We start from the raw sequence: 18143 nt of genomic DNA, 5'->3' as shown, positions 1-18143 counted from the left end.
TCTTTTTTGGTGCCAAATTGCAGGCACGCAAATTTTATCAATTCTCTCTTAAAAATACATAATTTTCTATTAAAAAATTATATAAAGAAAATGTATCATTAATGAAAATCAACCCCAAATGGAAACAATTCTATTTTTGGACCATTAGAGAACCTTAAATATAGAAATAGACCCAGATTACAGATGAACAGCACACGGCAATCACTAGCAAGGACCATTGAATTAACAAAATATTAATGACCTGCTACACCTTACAATGCACTTGAGCTGAAGGGCTTAATTTACAAAAGATTCATGGACTGCCTTGAAAGACCATTTGATTGATCCGCAAGAGTCAGGATTCAATCCCCTTTTTGTATGTATTCTATTCTGTAAGATTTTGGAATTCCAATGTTAATGGCTTCAGCTGATGTTTCTTGCCGTGGACGTATTCACATGCTTGATTGAATAAGAGGATATAGAACATGTCTCCAGTCCAGCACAACTGCCTAGACAATAATCTAACTTAAAATGATTGTGGCTTCTGGGAAATCACGAGCAAAGATGAGTGCTGAAATCATTCATCAATCAAAAGTCAGGCTCCATTCATTAATGGGGAAGACAAAATCAGGGAAAAAAAATCATGTCAACTCTTGATAAAACATATACTTCTTTTTAGTATATTGTTCACTTGCTTTTACAACTCATTTACATCCATGATCAGATAAACACGTGTCATAAGTCAAACTTCTCTTTGGCATGGCTAAAATTAATGAAATTTCTTCAAGCCTATCCCAGTGGAGAGGGTTAACACTGTCTGCAATATGCTCACACTGTACAGTAACTCGGTAAGCCTTTAGGGAGTAGTACATTTATTTATAATTTTTTTATAATTGAATTGTTGGGATTTTGCTTATTTTTGTAAATTCATGAACAATTATTGAGTGTGCTTGCATGCATGTTTGGACTGGTAAAATATTCTTCCCACTTTCATGCTTGAGTAAATAATGATATATGCTGTGCTTTTCAAAGAGAAGCTAAGGAAGAAAGAGAGAGCCAGCAAGCAGTCTATGAGTTGAAGGACAGGAAGCTATGTTAAAGAGGATTCTTTTTTCTTTCTTTTTTTTCGTTTTTACCTTTAAAGAAGAGGCATACTTGTAATATTAATAACAGAAAGAATATTAAAGCAGTTCCTCTAGACTACTAACCTTTGTCCCAGCTATGATGGTACTATTGAGGGGGTGAGCAGCACATGCAGTAACACCTTCAGACAAAGGAACAAACCTGTTTTGCTTTTTTTGATGGTTTATCCCAGAAGAGCTCTCTATATTTTCACTACAACAAAAAATGATTAAGCAATATTTTAAAACAGAAAGAAAATGAAGGCATGCCTACACATTCGCACATGGACACACACAACAAACACGCAGATACATCTACTAGTCCCTTTAAAGAGCTTGATCATCCTTAGAAGACAGTATCTATTTCCAAATAAAGACAATAGAGCTAAATAGAAGTATATATTTGCAGAATCATTTGAGGAAAACACACAGCACACCCCCTTATTCAATCACTTGGGTTGAAATAAACTTATCATCTAAAGTGGATGATACATTACATTGAGATATGCAGATGCACCCACGCTAGCAAATTAGGTCATAAATCCCAATTTAGCCCCTTGAACACCAGGTAGTCACTTTACAAAGGTTAACATGGTGATGAGTTTCTTACCTGTGCTCTACATGGCTGGCAGAAGTTGGATCAGGATAGAAATCCAATAGATGAATGCCTTTGTCAGATGATGACCCGACTGCATAAATCTGCACCAGAAGACATCAGAATAATATTTTACCTCAAGATTCGGTCAAAGGGAGAAAAATTACTTATCAATAAATCCTAGAGAAACAGATATCACAATGTAACCACTGACTTAGTATGTAACAGCTCTTATTTGAGAAAATTGCTCCTATTTGAGGACTGCTTGGGATTATTGCCTGTAAACTCCATCCTATCTTTCTTAGCAGCAAAAAAAAAAAAAAAAAAAAAAAACAAAGCTTTGGGACCTGTGGACTTAGTTACACATTGCTAAAGAGAGAGAATGAGTGCAAGTTTATAAGTGCCCAACCTCAGGAGTTACAGTACTCCTTTTGAGGTTGCTTGGAATTATGCCTATAAACTCCATCCTCTCCTCCTTACTTAAGGGGGAAAAAAAAGTAAAAACTGATGGGCTCATTCCACATAAGCAAACTGCTTGCAATTAGCTTGGGCTCCACATATTCTAACTTATCAGTCAGATGAGCCATGCTGAAGCCATGAACGCCCAAAAAAGAAAAGGTTGAGTGCTTTGTCTAAAATAGGCCTGTCACTAAAGAATCATATAGTTGAATTAACCTAATACAGAAGATTTTTTTTCCAAGGTGCTCCAATAAACAAAACTTTATGCCTTGTACAAATCATTATCAATGGTTAAGATGTAGTATAGACCCAGGGAAGTTCTAGGACATAGGAAGACTCATTGCTTCTTAATGTAGTAGTCCATATGTAGGAGATTTATCACCGTTGTGTAGAATAAAACAAACTAAGTTTTACATTATAATTGCACTTTTATTATTATAAAAAAAAGTTTCTTCCCTTTTGCTCTTCTTTTACATAGCGTCACTACGTACTTGAACCAACACAGCCTCTAAACAAGACTGTATGGTGAATCATTTAGTGGCAAACCGACAGCAATCATTCCAGAAGCTGACAAGTACACAGCACAAACAATTTTGCTTTGTTCCAGTGATTCTTAAAACCATTGTATTCGAGTTTCATAATTTCTCTACCAGAGCTAAAAATTTCATTTTTCTTGTTGGCTAATTATGATTCCACTTTTGATTTCTTTCTTTCAATGTCAAATAAATTATGTATCCACTTTTTCACTGTCACAAAACGAAGGGCTATTGACCAATACACACACACACACACACACACACACACATTCTTTAAAGAAGCAAGTGGATTGACAATCTAATTACATGCTGTCTTCACTAGTTCTGTTTTTTAACAGCACTATTGATATGCAACACATTAAATTAAAACTCGTTTATTTCAAGTCAAAACAACATAAGAAGCTAGGTGGAATGAGGTTAAGCCAATGGTTGACGATCCTTACCGAAGATGTGGGTAGCCATGATGGTTTCCTCAGATGTAACAAATCAGATGAAGTGTTGGAATCATTTCTAACCCCTCCAAATCAAGAGAAAAAACATAGAGTTAATAGATGCAAGTTGCTGATGCCTGGGACATTAAAAGTATAACGCAATTGAACTTATTCAAATTCACTTACAACCAAGCTGGGGGAGGGCAATGAACATGTGATAATTTAAAGTTGTATATATCCAAAACACCAGACCTACAATTAGTAATATTGGTAATGAACTATTGTCAACTATTACCAACTCAATAACCTACCAACATGATAAGATAACATAATACACAAACAGAATGAAAAATAAGATTCAATTCCAGACCTACCAGCCATCATCAAGATGGAATGCCAGTTGATATGGGAAAGACGGATCAAGATCAATAGAGTGTATTTCCTTTGAAACGATATGGGACTGTGCCTGCATGATAACGGCAACGTGTTAGAAAGGGCAAACTATGAGTTTGCAAAAGGTGATATTTATCCAGTATTAAACTCACAAAGTAAGACCCTTATAATTAATATTCAATGAACCGCTCCATGGTTAATGAAACCAATATTTCCTAATACAAATGCATTTACAGTATCTTTAAAATTATCAGTTTGCAAATTAACCAAAATTTTTATTTTCATATATAAACACATATATAATAGACATTCATCAAATTTATTAGTAGTTTATAAGGTAACACAAATTCTTAGGAAAACCGATAAGCTAAATTCTGTTAAGTTTTCCGTCATCATTTCTTACTATATGTAATTTCTCTTACAGAACAACTAGAATATTAAACAAAGCAGACTTTGGTTTTGCTTATTGCTTTTGAAATTTAAAGAGGTTTGGAAAATTTTAAATTATTCATACAGGTGTTGTATTAATGTAGATCATGACACATTGGTGAATCAGAGAGGCTGAGCTTCCTAGTTTATTCAAATGATTAGGTAAAACAAGCTGTGAAATCTAAGCTTTCTCTATACACAAGCACGATACATGGTGACTGTAGTGCAAAAGGCATTGAGGCAAAAAATGATGAACAAATATTCAAATTATATATATAGACAATAAACTCTATGACATATATTTAACAGACATAATCAGTTAGAGAGGACTAATTTATTTGAAGACTCGTCATTTAGCATTTAGACAGCAAAAAGACTTACCACATTGTGTGTGTGTGTGTTGATTAAAATATGTAGGGGAGGGGGATTTGAACCCAAGTTCTTCATATTGAAAGAATCAGGTAATGTGATCAAGCTACAAGGCTCTTGGCTCACTGCATAGTGTAGGTAAGCATAAAATCCTCCAATTAATCAGAAACCTGCTTGTCCTATACATCTACTCATTGAGCAAACCAAAGCAACCTATATCACATGTAAATAGTAGAGTTCATAATTTGACTATCCTTGTGGCACATTAATCAACATCCATACACAAGATCCACCAAAGAAATGTCCAGTTCTGAAATTTTGTGCCATGTGGTTAATATTTACATATATAGTGCAAGTCAAATTACTTAGTTCTGATGGTTACAGATCATTAATTCTTGTTGTTAAGAAATGATAGAAGAAAGATACACCAAACTCTGACAATTATACACTAATCAATGCACTTGTCGATAAAGATTGAGCATATGTTTAAATGCATAGGTAGACAGAATGAAATAAGTATTATGAAATAATGAATATTTCATAATGAAGGTTTTAAGTATCTCATACAAATTGAAGACTGAAAGTAGACTTTCCTTTGTACATAAAGAAAAAATTATTAATTATTTACAATGGACCAGATATTACAAAAATAAGAATATTAAATTCAATTTCCTGGTAACAAATAATGAGCATTTCAAAGTCATCTTGAAATGAAAATCCATAGGAAAGCAAATGTGCATGCCCAAATATGTGGACAGAGAAGTATTGGGGTCTTATATTTATTGATAATATCACTGCAATCCGTAGTGGATAGTGAAATTAACACATAAAAGCATAAAAAATAGTTATGATACCTTCAGAGACTCAATTTTTTCTAGCATTGATGCTAGCTTCAATGATGTTAGTGGTGGATGACATACCTGAATGGCAAAAAAATCAGAAACTCATATACAAGGGAGTATTCACAACAATATTAAGAAGCTGTGTGATTTCACAAAGTAACAGATAAAAGAAAAAATTAATTATTATAAAAATTAACATATCTGGTGAAAAATGCAATCATAAACTCAAATAACAGATGGACAAAGTTTTTGAAAGTTTTGTCAGGTGTGCCCTACATGGCAACCCTCAAAACAAAATATTCCAAGCAAAGTGAATTGTTACAATGGAGTTGGAGACATAATTTCTGACTGGCCAACTCAAAGGAAATAAAATATCAATATTGTCCTTGTTAAAAATATGCTAACCACTTGCCAGTTGTTTCATGTGCTGATCCAATTTGTAATAAGCTTGTGTAAAGAAAATAACTTAACTATACCTCTTTGTGACTTTGAAAAGCAGCAGATCCCCTTCCTCCTCTAATATCCCACATATAAATAACTCCATGCTTACCAGCTCCAAAAATGACCTACAAATAAATAAAATTGTAATTGCAAAGGTGTATACAATTTAGCAACAAAATGCAATGCAACTTGAGGGGATGAAAGCATGAAAATACACATGCATATTCTTTTTATTGACAACTATACCAAGTTGATATAGAATAGCATGAGTACATTCACAACAATTTAATGGTAGGTAAGGACAACTCAAGGACCCACACAAGATTGAACTAGTGATCTTACCCCTTAAAACCTCCACGCTCCATCCCTTACTTATGGAACAAAGAGATGCCATCTAGTCCAAAAACTATCAGCTAATGAGTATAGACAGCACTAAGAGTAAGCAGACCTTTAACCAGATGATAATTTGTCACCCATTTCTACCATGCAAGTTTGTGAATTCTACATAGGCATAGAAATATAGATTTCGTTTGTTTTGGTTCACACTAGAAATCACAAAATACGAGGAAAGTTATGATGAATTAATGGTGGGTGAATTGGTAGAATTTGAAGAGGGTAGAAAATACATTGCCTCGAATTTGGAATCAAACAATTTTGGTGTTGTATTAATGGCTGACGGTTTGATGAGAAAAGAAAGAAGTTCTATAAAAGCAACATGAAAAACTGCTAAGATACCAGTAAGTGAGACTATGTAGGTCATGCTATAAATGCCCTAGCTACACCTATTGATGATTGAGGTGAAATTTCAACTTATAAACCTCAGATAATTGAATCTCCCACTCTTGGTATCATTTTGAGAAGTTTTATATGTGAGCCTCTTCAATTGGCCGACCATGACTTATCTTGTGGAGGATCCATAACCAACACAAATTAATTTGGGACTAAGGCTTTGTTGTTGTTGTTGTTCTTGTTCTTGTTATGGTCAAACCAATTGGGAGATAAAAAATGCTGTCTCGTTATAGACATATGACCAATAGATATGCAAATGACCTTTGGCTCTACTCGCACCTCCTCGAACCATAAGAATAGGGTGGAGAGTAAGATCATGGGTTTAAGACACCTTAGGTGCATGTGTAAATCATCAATCAAAAGAAATGCCCCGAAATATTATTTACTACACAACTATGGAAAGCATCCAAGTCAACTCTCATGACCACACTCTTCCTAGGCTAATCCTAGACCTAGAGCTCACTTCGAAGCACCTTAAACACAAGTTTGAAAAGATAAAATCCTCAACAATATGCATACTTAGTTCTATTTTCTAGCTTGCTGAACAATCTGATAAGAATTTATAGAATACAGAAAGCAGAAAATGTAGCTTAAAAATATAAGATAACATCGTAATGCTCCAAGTCCATTATATAAAAGTCACAATATACAATAAAGATGCACATGTGTAACATAAATTACTACAAAGAAGGTTGTGATAACTGATAACTAACCTGATTTTCCACATTTAATTCAATGCTATTGACAGTGCTATGGGAATTAGTTGTGAGTTCGAGACATGGAAGAATACTCATTCTTCTGTCCCATACACTGATAACACCAGATGTATCAGAAGCAAGTAACCTATTGAACATGGTCATAAAGAAGAGTAGTATATTATTAGAAAGGCCAACTAACATACAAACAAGAGTCACTGAAGAAGCCACATACAAGGTCAAGGAATAACATTAAATCTTACACTCAACTCTGAAATGTGAAAACATAAAAAACACAATTGACTACTATCTATCAAACTACAAATTTAGATCATGCTTTACGTTTTGAGGCCTTTAAAGCAATTGACATGTTAAGTTTACCAATATGGATCACACACCCCTTGCAACAACATTTATTACTCATAATGAGATTGATTAGTAGTTCAATCTCGATTTAACATCAAGGTCAATGAACACCACCAAAATATGAAGACCACGATCAGCCATCACATGATGGTAAAAGTGAAAATCTTGTAAACGATAATCCCCCACCCTACAATATGCATCCAAGTTAAATACATTAAAAGAATTGCTGCTCTTTCTGTTTTAATTGAGCTAGAAAATGATTTAGTATAAAGAGCTTAGTACATAGTTTCAATAATAGACAATAAAGCACACCAAAGTACAGGGGAGAAACATGCCTTAGAGCAAAGTCCTGCCAAACCAGAAAATTGTTTAACGTATTCTAACAAGTGATTCTGCATTAACATGTATTTGCAAAGAAAATTACATAATCATAAAAAATTAAATTTTTCCCTATTATTCACAAAAGCAGTCTTCAGATATCATAAGATCTACGTTTTGAACTTAAAGACAGAATCACATGACAAGAAAACACAGACCATTATCCATCTGACTTGTAAATTCCCTGCTCTAATTCTAACAGGAGAGTTACAATCTATGTAAACATTCAGATCGAAAGAGACATATGTTGAGTTGCATGTATGGACCTCATGATTAGAAAGATTCCCCTACAAATTTGTTATAAGTTTGTTCTCTCATAAGTCCATTATCCAAGTGTAGCAAGAAAACTGTCTTCTCTTAAGTCAACCTCTTTTACCAACCTTGAATCATCAATTGAAGTAAAAGCTATATCAGATAGACCTTTATGACTGTCAGATCCATGAACAGTGACAGCTTGTCTGGTTCTTAATACCTGTATCAACAAAGAACAATGAATAAACATTGTCATCATATACATTGAAAATAAGGATATTCTATAATGAATCTCCAGTAAAGAAGGCAGAAAGGTGACATCAAAAATTATTTTTTTCTATGGAGCCATCAAATACTTTCAAAGCACCAGACAAAGTTTTATGCCAACTAAAATTGCATGTCCTGGAATTGAGTCCCCTATGTTGTCTTCAGAAAAATTCACATGCATGTATGCAGTGTGGAGTGTGGGGTATATGTTACCTTCTAACAAAAAAAAGGTTGGATAATTTACATGCTATAAGTAATCAGCATATCAAGTAATCTACAGTGAAGGAGGTTTCAATGGTAATGCAATGGGAAAATAGAGACCACAAGAACTTAAATGTCTATTGAAGTTAGTTAGAATATATGCTTCCAGGGAGAGATTTGTGGTGAAAACACATAAGATAAAGATAATAAGAGAAGACTTACTTCCACTGGTTCAGAAGAGACATAACCAATGTCAAAAATAAGAACTTCATTACGTTTCATGGATGTGCAAGCAACCTAAAGAAGTGAACAAAGAAGATATATATTAAGGTTAAAATTCCATGAGAAACTTGACACAAAACAATTACAAGACAGTTAATCAACCAAAACAGCAGATACATTTAACAATATGATTGATATTTTCAAACTATAAGCATCATAGAGAGCATATATTCCTTTCAATTCCAAATAAGAAATATCATTCATAACACTAAGGAAATGATAAGCCTAACACTCATAACTACTAACTCAATACAAACAGCACATAATACTTGTAGGCCAAGCATGAAAGTAGAAGTTCAGATTCTATTTTTCATTTCTCGAAATATTGAATATAAAAAGGCCTTGATTGTACAAAATAACTGATAACACTTTTGAGTGTTGATGAATGACAAGGGAACTAAGAATAAGAAAGGAAGAGAATAACTAAGTTGAGGATGAAGATTTGACTTAAAATAAAAACTAAAATTGATCACAGTAGAAGTGCAACCACAACAGTGTTACAAACCTGATCCTTACAAGATAGAAAATATGAAGACTAGAAAGATAAATGTGAATGACAATTACAAAATTTGTAATAGCCTCTGAAATTCCAATCCTCTTAATGTTTAAATGCATGCAGGCCGAAGACTTACTTAATTAAGGTCTTGGAAACTAAGAAAGCTTCTAAAGACTAGAGAGACAAATGTGACAGGTCTGTACTTATGAAGCCAAACTTAATGCATCAACAAGGACACAGATACCAGCTCACAGACACGTAAAAAGAGGGGGTGGGAGGACTTAAAACAAATGGCAGAAAAAGATACAAGTGGCAATCTCCAATTAATTGGAAAAAGGATCCATAGAGATAACCCCAAATTAGTAGTGACTGAGGCGTAGTTGAGTTGAGCTGAAGTGTTGCGTACAGTTGAAGGTTAGAAATATAATAATCTAAGTAAAACAAGGCAAAGAAAAAGTTATGAAGTCCTCATTAAGGTCTCTTCTCAATAAGGTAACTAATTAGCCTACTTCAGAAAGAGTTAAAGAGATTCGCATAGCATTTATAGACTTAAAATAGAAGATTAATCAAATCACAGATATAACAAGCATGCATTGAAAGATTTAGTGATTTATTGAAAAGAAATTCCAAAATGATATTTTTTGTGAGATACAATTTCAAACGTCAGGTTGATATCATGGAAGCATTGTGAAAATTTCAAACATGTGATGTATTCATCTACTTCAATGAAATTTCCATCAACAAGCATATCACTTGCACAAAGGTTGAAAAGTGAACTCCAATACCACAAGCTCTCAGAGTTAATGCAAGAACAACAACATTCTAGAGCAGGCTCTGGAATGTAGCATCCATAATATATAAATTCCAAATGTAAATAAGTGAATAGAAGCACAGTTGAATCCATACCTCATCCTGGTTAGCACAATTCCAGCGGACAACATCAAGTTGTTTATTTAAAGAGAGGTGCATTAAATGTTTAGCTTCATCTTCCTTTGAGCCTACAAGGGATTTTTATAAAAATTAAAAAAGAAATAATTAATATAAGGTAAAATTAAGTTTATTGTTAAAGTACACTACAAAGAGATAGTAACCAAAACTTATATAATTTACAATATGTCAAAATACATATAAATATCTAAACGGAGAAAGACTGCAGTAACTATAAGAAACTCAAGACATGAAGAAAAGATTTTCCAAGATTTTGTGAATGCATGGGCCAAGGGACATTCTTGTTAACAGCACTTCCATTCAAGTTCATCTCATATTTTAGAAAAAACTTAGCAACAGAGGAAGATTTTAGGTGCTAACTGACAAACATGTTCAATATGCAAGGAAAGATAATGAACAAATTTTTTTTTTTTTTTTTTAATAAATGAGAAAATGGTCCTGGCAGGGCTTGAACACGCAACCTTCAAACATGTGACAATGCTGGAAAGTGATGTTGCTTCAAGAATGAATGATGCTGTCATTTTCAATTTCTAAAGGCAGCATATATGAGTATATTAGTTTCTAGCACTTACAAATTTTCACAAAAGGAAAAGAGCATTCACAGTGAAGGTACTGAATAAAAAATTAAACATGCACATTTACCACATGAGAAACAAAATGAAGAATCATGCATCTTACTGTAACAACTTACTCAATATTGCATATCATAACCATAAACACTAAGAATATTGAAGATTATATTTTCTTTTATTTTTCCTATATTAAAAGATAAAAAATAAATCAAGTGAATATTGCCAGTCTGTCATCTGAGCCACCACATGTAAAATCAAAGTATTGTAAATACTCTGATGTACACACTAGTTATATATTGTGTGTGCATGCCTATCTATTAGTGTTAGATTGCATTGCAAGTGTACTTCAATCATGTTATATATTTCACAACAAATCTGTCCATAGCCTAAGGGTCCGTTTGGATACAACTGAAAACTGAAAACTGAAAACTGAAAAACACTGTAGCAAAATAATTTTTAAATGTGTGAATAGTATTGTGGGACCCATTTTTAATGAAAAAGTTGCTGAAAAGTGAAATTTGTGGGTCCGTGAACAGTACACAATGTGCTGTGATTGGCTGAAACAAATTGGAAAAGTCAAAATTTGCGGTTACTGTTCATTGAACAGTACATGAACAGTAACCGCAGCACTCAAAAAGCTAAAAACGCGTGAAAAAAAAAAAAAAAAAAAAAAAAAAAAGCAAACAAAACGCAAATGCAGACTTATCAGCCGAATCCAAACGCTCTCTAAATCTATCAAACGACTCAAAACTCAAAACAGATACTTGCCAAGTGAGAGAAACAGTAAAGCAAGTTGTAGTGCGGGTACTTACTTAGCAATGATTTATTACTCTGGCAATAAAGAGCTTCAAAGTCATGTACTGTTAAACACCCTGATTTTGTCACTGATACCAAATATATCCCCTTCAATAAAGTGAATAACAGATAAAAAGGTGAAACCCCCAAGCTGAAAACAAGTAAATGAAAGCAAAAGTAAAGGTATGAATGCAACACTCAGCCTATATCTAGAAGAGAATGATGATTAGAAGGTGCATAACTGGGTATGACCTCTAAGTGTCATTTGCAAAACAATTCACAAGTTCCTTAAATGAATTATGAGAGAGAGAGAGAGAGAGAGAGAGATTAAACAAACAAAATACTGCTTCTTTTAATGGTATTTTAGCTATATTCTCATGACATGAGCTGACACATAGCACAACTAAGAGCAGATGTAGAGATTGATTTTTTTTAGAGCAGTATTAAAGTTTGCTCATAAGATAAAATAAAAAAGGCATGCACGAAACTTGATGACAGTCATCCAACAAAATTTAGAATATGAATTTTTCTGTGCGCAAAATTAAAATTGTGTATGTATATGTATAAATATGTGTAAAATAAAAATGAAAGAGAAATGGTGAAATTGTGTGTATGTATATATATATATATGTAAACTAAAATGAAACAGAAACAGTGAGAGGAAAAAAAATCTAGAATCCAGAAGTCATGAGTTAAAAAATTATGACTCGGTGGTAATCACCTTGTTGTCAAACTCCAATGCAGAGATGCCTTGCCTGAAAAAAGAACCACAACATGTAAACACAATAAACATGAAACCAGAGAATATAGGGAAAGTGGGGGAGCAAAAGACATGTCCTAGCATCAATGCACCATTATTACACAACGTAAAGGGTAAAAGCAGCAGGAGTTTGCTATACGGTGTTATATTAAACACAACTAAAAGAGGAGAGAGAGAAAGAGATATATTCACACAATACAACTTAAAATAATGTATAAGTTTTCTCAATGCCTCAATCAACAAAGTTAGTTTTGGGTTGGTAATTGATACCATTAGTCGGGTTCAAAAATTGACATTATCAATCAAACAATTAGAAAGCTGTAACTTGTGAAAATGATTACTTTATTTGATATTATTACTCGAGTTTACTTGAATTAAACGATTACAAATAACTATTCCATTATTTTAAGTTGTAATGTGTGAATTAAACAATTACTCTACCAAGTAATGGCATACATTAAAACGATTACTTTATTTTAGAATTAAAGTTACTATCAATTCACAACCGCTATAAGCTATACAAAAAACAACATGATGCATTGGCAGCAGCTATTAAAATTAAACTAACATCATCTCATGCTACACGGGAGCATGACTACTGTTGCATCCCTTAAAAGACTATAACTTGAATTCATAATATTTAATCGAGTTTTGACCTAATTCAAGATAGAACAGAAAAAACAAACCTTCCAATTGGCACTTGGCCGACAAAACTCGATCCATTACCAATCCGATTCATCTGTAAATTCCACATTCCAAAAAACCAAACAATTCTTAAGCACTATTTAACAAAACTAATCAATCAAAACATAAAATAAACAATTGTGCTCTTACATGCGTTTGACACGGAAAGCCGTCGATATGATACGAATGCGGAAATGCCCCAATCTTTTTCCCCAAAATAAATAAATAAATCAGCGATTTTAAAGACAACTGAATCACAAAAATTTGGAAGTCAATTGAAAAAATTAGAAGAACCTCGGAGTAAGATTGCATGAGCAAACCGGAGATCTCGTGGCGGTACTTCGGCTCGAACCGGCCGTTCAATTCGATCGCGGTTCGTTTCCATCGGCGCCTTTGAATTAACAAAAACAAAAACAAAACAAAAATGAGAATTTTGGTAAACAACAAAAATTGAAGAAGATGCGTTGAGAGTGATTGTACCTTGGAATGGGATTAGGGTTTTGAGGTGAGGGATTGATAGGTACCAAGTACTTGTCCATGGAAATGAGCTTAGAGCAATTTTTCGGTTTCGGAATTTTGGAAAAGAGTAAAAGCAAAGTGAAGAAAGCAACCACTCGTTCTTTTCCCGCCAATTAATTTTGTAGGGCGCGAAACTGTGGATGGGCTGGGCCTGGATGTCAATATCTAGTTGGATTGGGCCGAGTAAAGCCTGACCCGACTAGTGTAAAATTGTGTTTTTGTTTTTAAAATAAATTTTGGTAAATTACAGATTCCATTCTCGCGGTTTGTGACATTTATTATTTAAGACTTTTGAAGTTTTCTTTATAGGACTTTTTTTTTTCTTTTTAAATTCACGTGAGTTGTTTAAATAATACGTTTGGATAGTCTTATAAATTGTTACATAGTGGGTAGAAGGAGATATCTTCAAACTGATTTAGAGTTAAACTTTTTTCGATATAAAATATAACGTTTTAGGCTAGAAGATGGGCAAGGCCATGTACATGATTTTGCAATTGATTCTAGCATTCCAATAGACTTTTAGAGGACAAAGTTTGGTAGCAAACTTTGTTGTAGCTAATGGCTATCGAGTCTCTGGAACTCAATTTCCACTGGGATTTTTTTTTTTTTTTTTTTTTTTTTTTTTTTTTTTTGCAGCTACTTATATAGTAAACCAGATTTCCCTTCCCCTGCAGCAGTAAAGTAGATCCAGAACACATCACATGGGTAGCAGTAAACAACTAGATACAAGCATATGATAGCTCTACATCAGATGCAAACATCACATGGGATTTTTTTTTTTTTTTTTTTTTTTTTTTTTTTGCAGCTACTCCTGCAGCAATAAACCAGATTTCCCTTCCCCTGCAACAATAAAGTAGATCCAGAACATATCACATGGGTAGCAGTAAACAACTAGATACAAGCATATGATAGCTTTACATCAGATGCAAACATCACATGGGATTTTTTTTTTTTTTTTTTTTTGCAGCTACTCCTGCAGCAGTAAACCAGATTTCCCTTCCCCTGCAGCAGTAAAGTAGATACAAAACACATCACATGGGTAGCAGTAAACAACTAGATACAAGCATATGATAGTGGTTAAAGGGCTCTACATTAGATGCAAACAACCGAGTTAAAATAGTTACTATTCATGGGCATTATAGTTGCCCTCTTAGCACACAAAAACATTCAATACTAGCTATCATCACTTCAAAGGAGGGCCCTGTGGTTGGACTTGCCAAAGTAGCAACTACTAATGAGAAAGTAATATCATTGCTAGCATTATAGGAAAAAGCTACACAACGCAACTAAACGTGACGAGTACAATGGATAGCAAATAGTTCAATTACAACATTTAGCAATAAACAAAATAACAACATAGTCTACATAGTCGCCTAGCACTTGTCCATACTGATACAACATACTCTACATAGAATAGATGCACTTGTCCATACTGATACAACATAGTCTACATAGTCGCCTAGCACTTGTCCATACAAAAGATAACCACAAGTCCCACGTACAATGCCATTCCAAAATCGAGTCTCCGCTCACCTGACAAACGTTAAAATACGGTCATTAGTTTCCAAATGTGAAGAATAAAAACCAAATGAAATTATGAGTATATTATATAAAAACAGTGAGGGCACTTGCCTAGTTTGTAGCACTGCCACTTATCGAAGCCCCATGGGAATTGGGACAACATCTGCGGTTATGCCCATCTTGATGACACATTCCACATTGTTGCCTCGGTTGAATCTTCCTCAAGTCTGGATCTTCCCTCCGGCTTCCCCGTTCTCACTGTACCCCATCCATTTCATTCCTTATTCTTAATTTCACAGGACGACCTTTGGCCCACAACAGCAGTGGGCTAGGCACCCACCGTGGTCCGCGAACGTCCCTCCACAATGACTCTAAACTTGGCACCACAAAATGATATGAATATGTGTGAATTGCGTTGTTCAAACTCTAACATGGGTCAATATAGCTAGTCGCATCGAGGTGTGGACCTTGAAGAACTTTAATTGCATGTGAACAAGAGATCTTCAAGTTTTGCCACTTTCTGCAACCACATGTTCTAGCAAATACATGCACTTCATGACTGTAGTTTCCCTCTCCACCTTTATGGTCGTTATATGGGGAAACCACTTGATATACACCATCTTCATGATTAAAAGTCCTTAGAGTGTGTCCTATGGTTTTCTGCTCATTTTTGTTATAGATCTCCATTGCATAATCACTCCACACCTTACCTCGAGAAAGATCAGAAGTAATTTGTTTATGTCGATCGTGGAAATATGCAACAAGTTTGCATCAAATGAACTTAACCATTGCAACAATGGGCAAACTGCGGGCACATTTAAGTACCCCATTAAAGCACTCAAAGATATTGGTTGTCATTCCCGTACCGTCTTCCACCATCATGTGACTGGGTCCATTTGTCTAGATCCTCACTCACTAGATATGTGTATGGCATATAACGTCCAATCTAGTGATCAGTAGGGTCTACACCCCTCGGTAAATTAATCTCGACCTCCTTAATGGTTTGCATTATGGACTCAAATGTAGCTTTATGAGTTGTATATCCAGCTTTCAAAGCCAATGCCTTTAAAGTCGGGTCATCAAAGTGTGTGTTGAAGTTGCTAGTAACATGTTGAAGGGAATATCGGTGAAATACCCGTTCTCTTCCGTCCCGACCTCTAGGCCACTCTCAAATGGTATATTTGATACCTTTATGTCGATCAGAAATAATGCAAATGCAAAACCTTTTGGTTAGCATCGGTTGCCATTGCAATCATCTATACCCCTTTGTATTTACCATACAAATGAGTTCCATCAATACTGATCACTAGCCTGCAATATTGGAATGCAGTAATGCATGGAGCGAATGCCCAATATACATAGTGCAGTAACGCAGTACCTTCGTGTGGCCTAGGTATGGTGTGATAGCTATACTGGGTACCCAAATCTTGATCCAAGTATGCCAACAACAACTTTCGCAACCTTTGGTAAGACTTCTCCCAATCCCCAAATATCTTAGTAATTGCCTTTTGTTTTGCGTCCCATACTTTATAGTAAGAAAGCTTATGCTTATACTTAGTATGTATGATTTCCCAGAGCTCATCAATACGAGCAGTGTGATTTTGTCACAATTTTCCCACAATTTTTGATGCAACAAAATTAGAATCCATCATTTTACCATCTCTTCACATGCCAAAGTGTATACAAGTGTGTGGACCCAAATAAGACGTGACCATCCATAGACCATTAAGTTTAGACTTCATGAATGCCCTAATGTACCACTTGCAGTTGTCGTCAATGCATGCGGCGCACAATTTAGTTTTGGTTAACCTCTGGATTAAAAAATGTCTATTATCATTTGCAACGTATATTATCAATACATGTCTCACTGCCTGTTTATTTGCAAAAGTCAACCCTTTACAAAAATGCATCCCATCTTCCCAAGTAGAAACAAATGGCATCTGAAGACGTGAAGGATTAACCATCTTTTCCCAAGTATTTGCGTAGAATGAGTCGGAAGGAGGTCTATAGCCAGTGGTCGTTTTTGTATCATGTTGAATGCCAATATCATCGTCTGCATCACCTTCATCATGATACTCCATATTTTCCTCTTCAAAATTGAGAACGACTTCATGGTCATCCACATCATTCTCAAAGTCACCTTGCTCAATCCTCTCTTCATACTCATCCACATCATCAATATTTTCACCATCATTCGCAGCATGATCTTCGTCTTCGTCTTCGTCTTCCTCTTCCTCCTCTAAATGTGTCTCTTCAAGATAGAGGGTTTCACCAGTATTGGCAACATGATCTTGAGATGGAAGCATATAACCTCCCATTGTAGTGCATCCATCATTTAGGGTTGTAAATTGTAAAGATATAGTTGTTTGTTGCACCACCTTAGTATCAACTTCTGCAAGCAGCTCCAAACTTATGTATAACTCAGCAGCATTTACTTGGGGCATTTTCTGGATCCTATTAAACATCATCTTTACATGTTTGTCTTCTTTGATTGCCATATACCCGTAATTTATCTGTTCATGAACTTCTTGTGGGTAACGATAGATAATCTTGATGTCATACCAAGCAGGGTTCAAATTCAATTTGTCCATTATTTTCCTCTTCAAATCATTTAACGTCTTCAACTTACGACGTATCATCATGTAGTAGCATTCGATACCCGGCCCTTTAAATGGGAATCCGTCAATCTCTCTAGGATTGTCAAGGGGTCCACCGTAGTATACATTTAAATCAATATTCTTCAAAGATTGTGAACCTATTATAGAGTCAAGTATAATATGTTAGTGACATATTTTATTTCTTTCATTTAACATCAATTACAAAACCTTTTCTATCTACTCAAAATACAAAAATTACAACTTAAGGCCCCCACAATTGCATATACGCACCCCACATCACATACAAATACACTCAATCATTATCATTTCATACTCAAACAAATAAAGAAACTAAAGACAAAACTCACCCCTATTACAAAATTTCAACTCAGCTCTAACAAAAATATAAATAAAAATATCAAACCA

The 18143-nt window shown here is 34.5% G+C and overlaps 1 protein-coding gene across 2 annotated transcripts; it reads right to left on the bottom strand.

The window, feature by feature from the left end:
- Positions 1-98: 98 nt before the first annotated feature.
- LOC115976074 lies at positions 99-13672 on the bottom strand. Of its 2 annotated transcripts, XM_031097170.1 has the most exons (18): positions 13561-13672; positions 13375-13471; positions 13231-13284; positions 13083-13135; positions 12358-12391; positions 11654-11744; positions 10228-10319; positions 8766-8840; positions 8204-8295; positions 7098-7227; positions 5631-5720; positions 5167-5232; positions 3496-3587; positions 3308-3373; positions 3134-3200; positions 1711-1799; positions 1188-1314; positions 99-550 (listed from the first exon to the last, which is right to left on the bottom strand). In XM_031097170.1, exons 1-18 carry the CDS (start codon positions 13617-13619, stop codon positions 506-508), a joined length of 1419 nt encoding a protein of 472 aa, XP_030953030.1. In that variant the 5' UTR covers positions 13620-13672; the 3' UTR covers positions 99-505. The 2 variants fall into 2 exon arrangements, with proteins under 2 accessions (XP_030953030.1, XP_030953040.1); XM_031097180.1 differs by lacking the exon at positions 8766-8840.
- Between the last annotated feature and the right edge of the window lie 4471 nt (positions 13673-18143).

Source organism: Quercus lobata, chromosome 1, assembly GCF_001633185.2.
Source record: "Quercus lobata isolate SW786 chromosome 1, ValleyOak3.0 Primary Assembly, whole genome shotgun sequence".
In the NCBI taxonomy this organism is placed as follows: Eukaryota; Viridiplantae; Streptophyta; class Magnoliopsida; order Fagales; family Fagaceae; genus Quercus; species Quercus lobata.
This window is presented reverse-complemented; position numbering and strand designations above follow the sequence as displayed.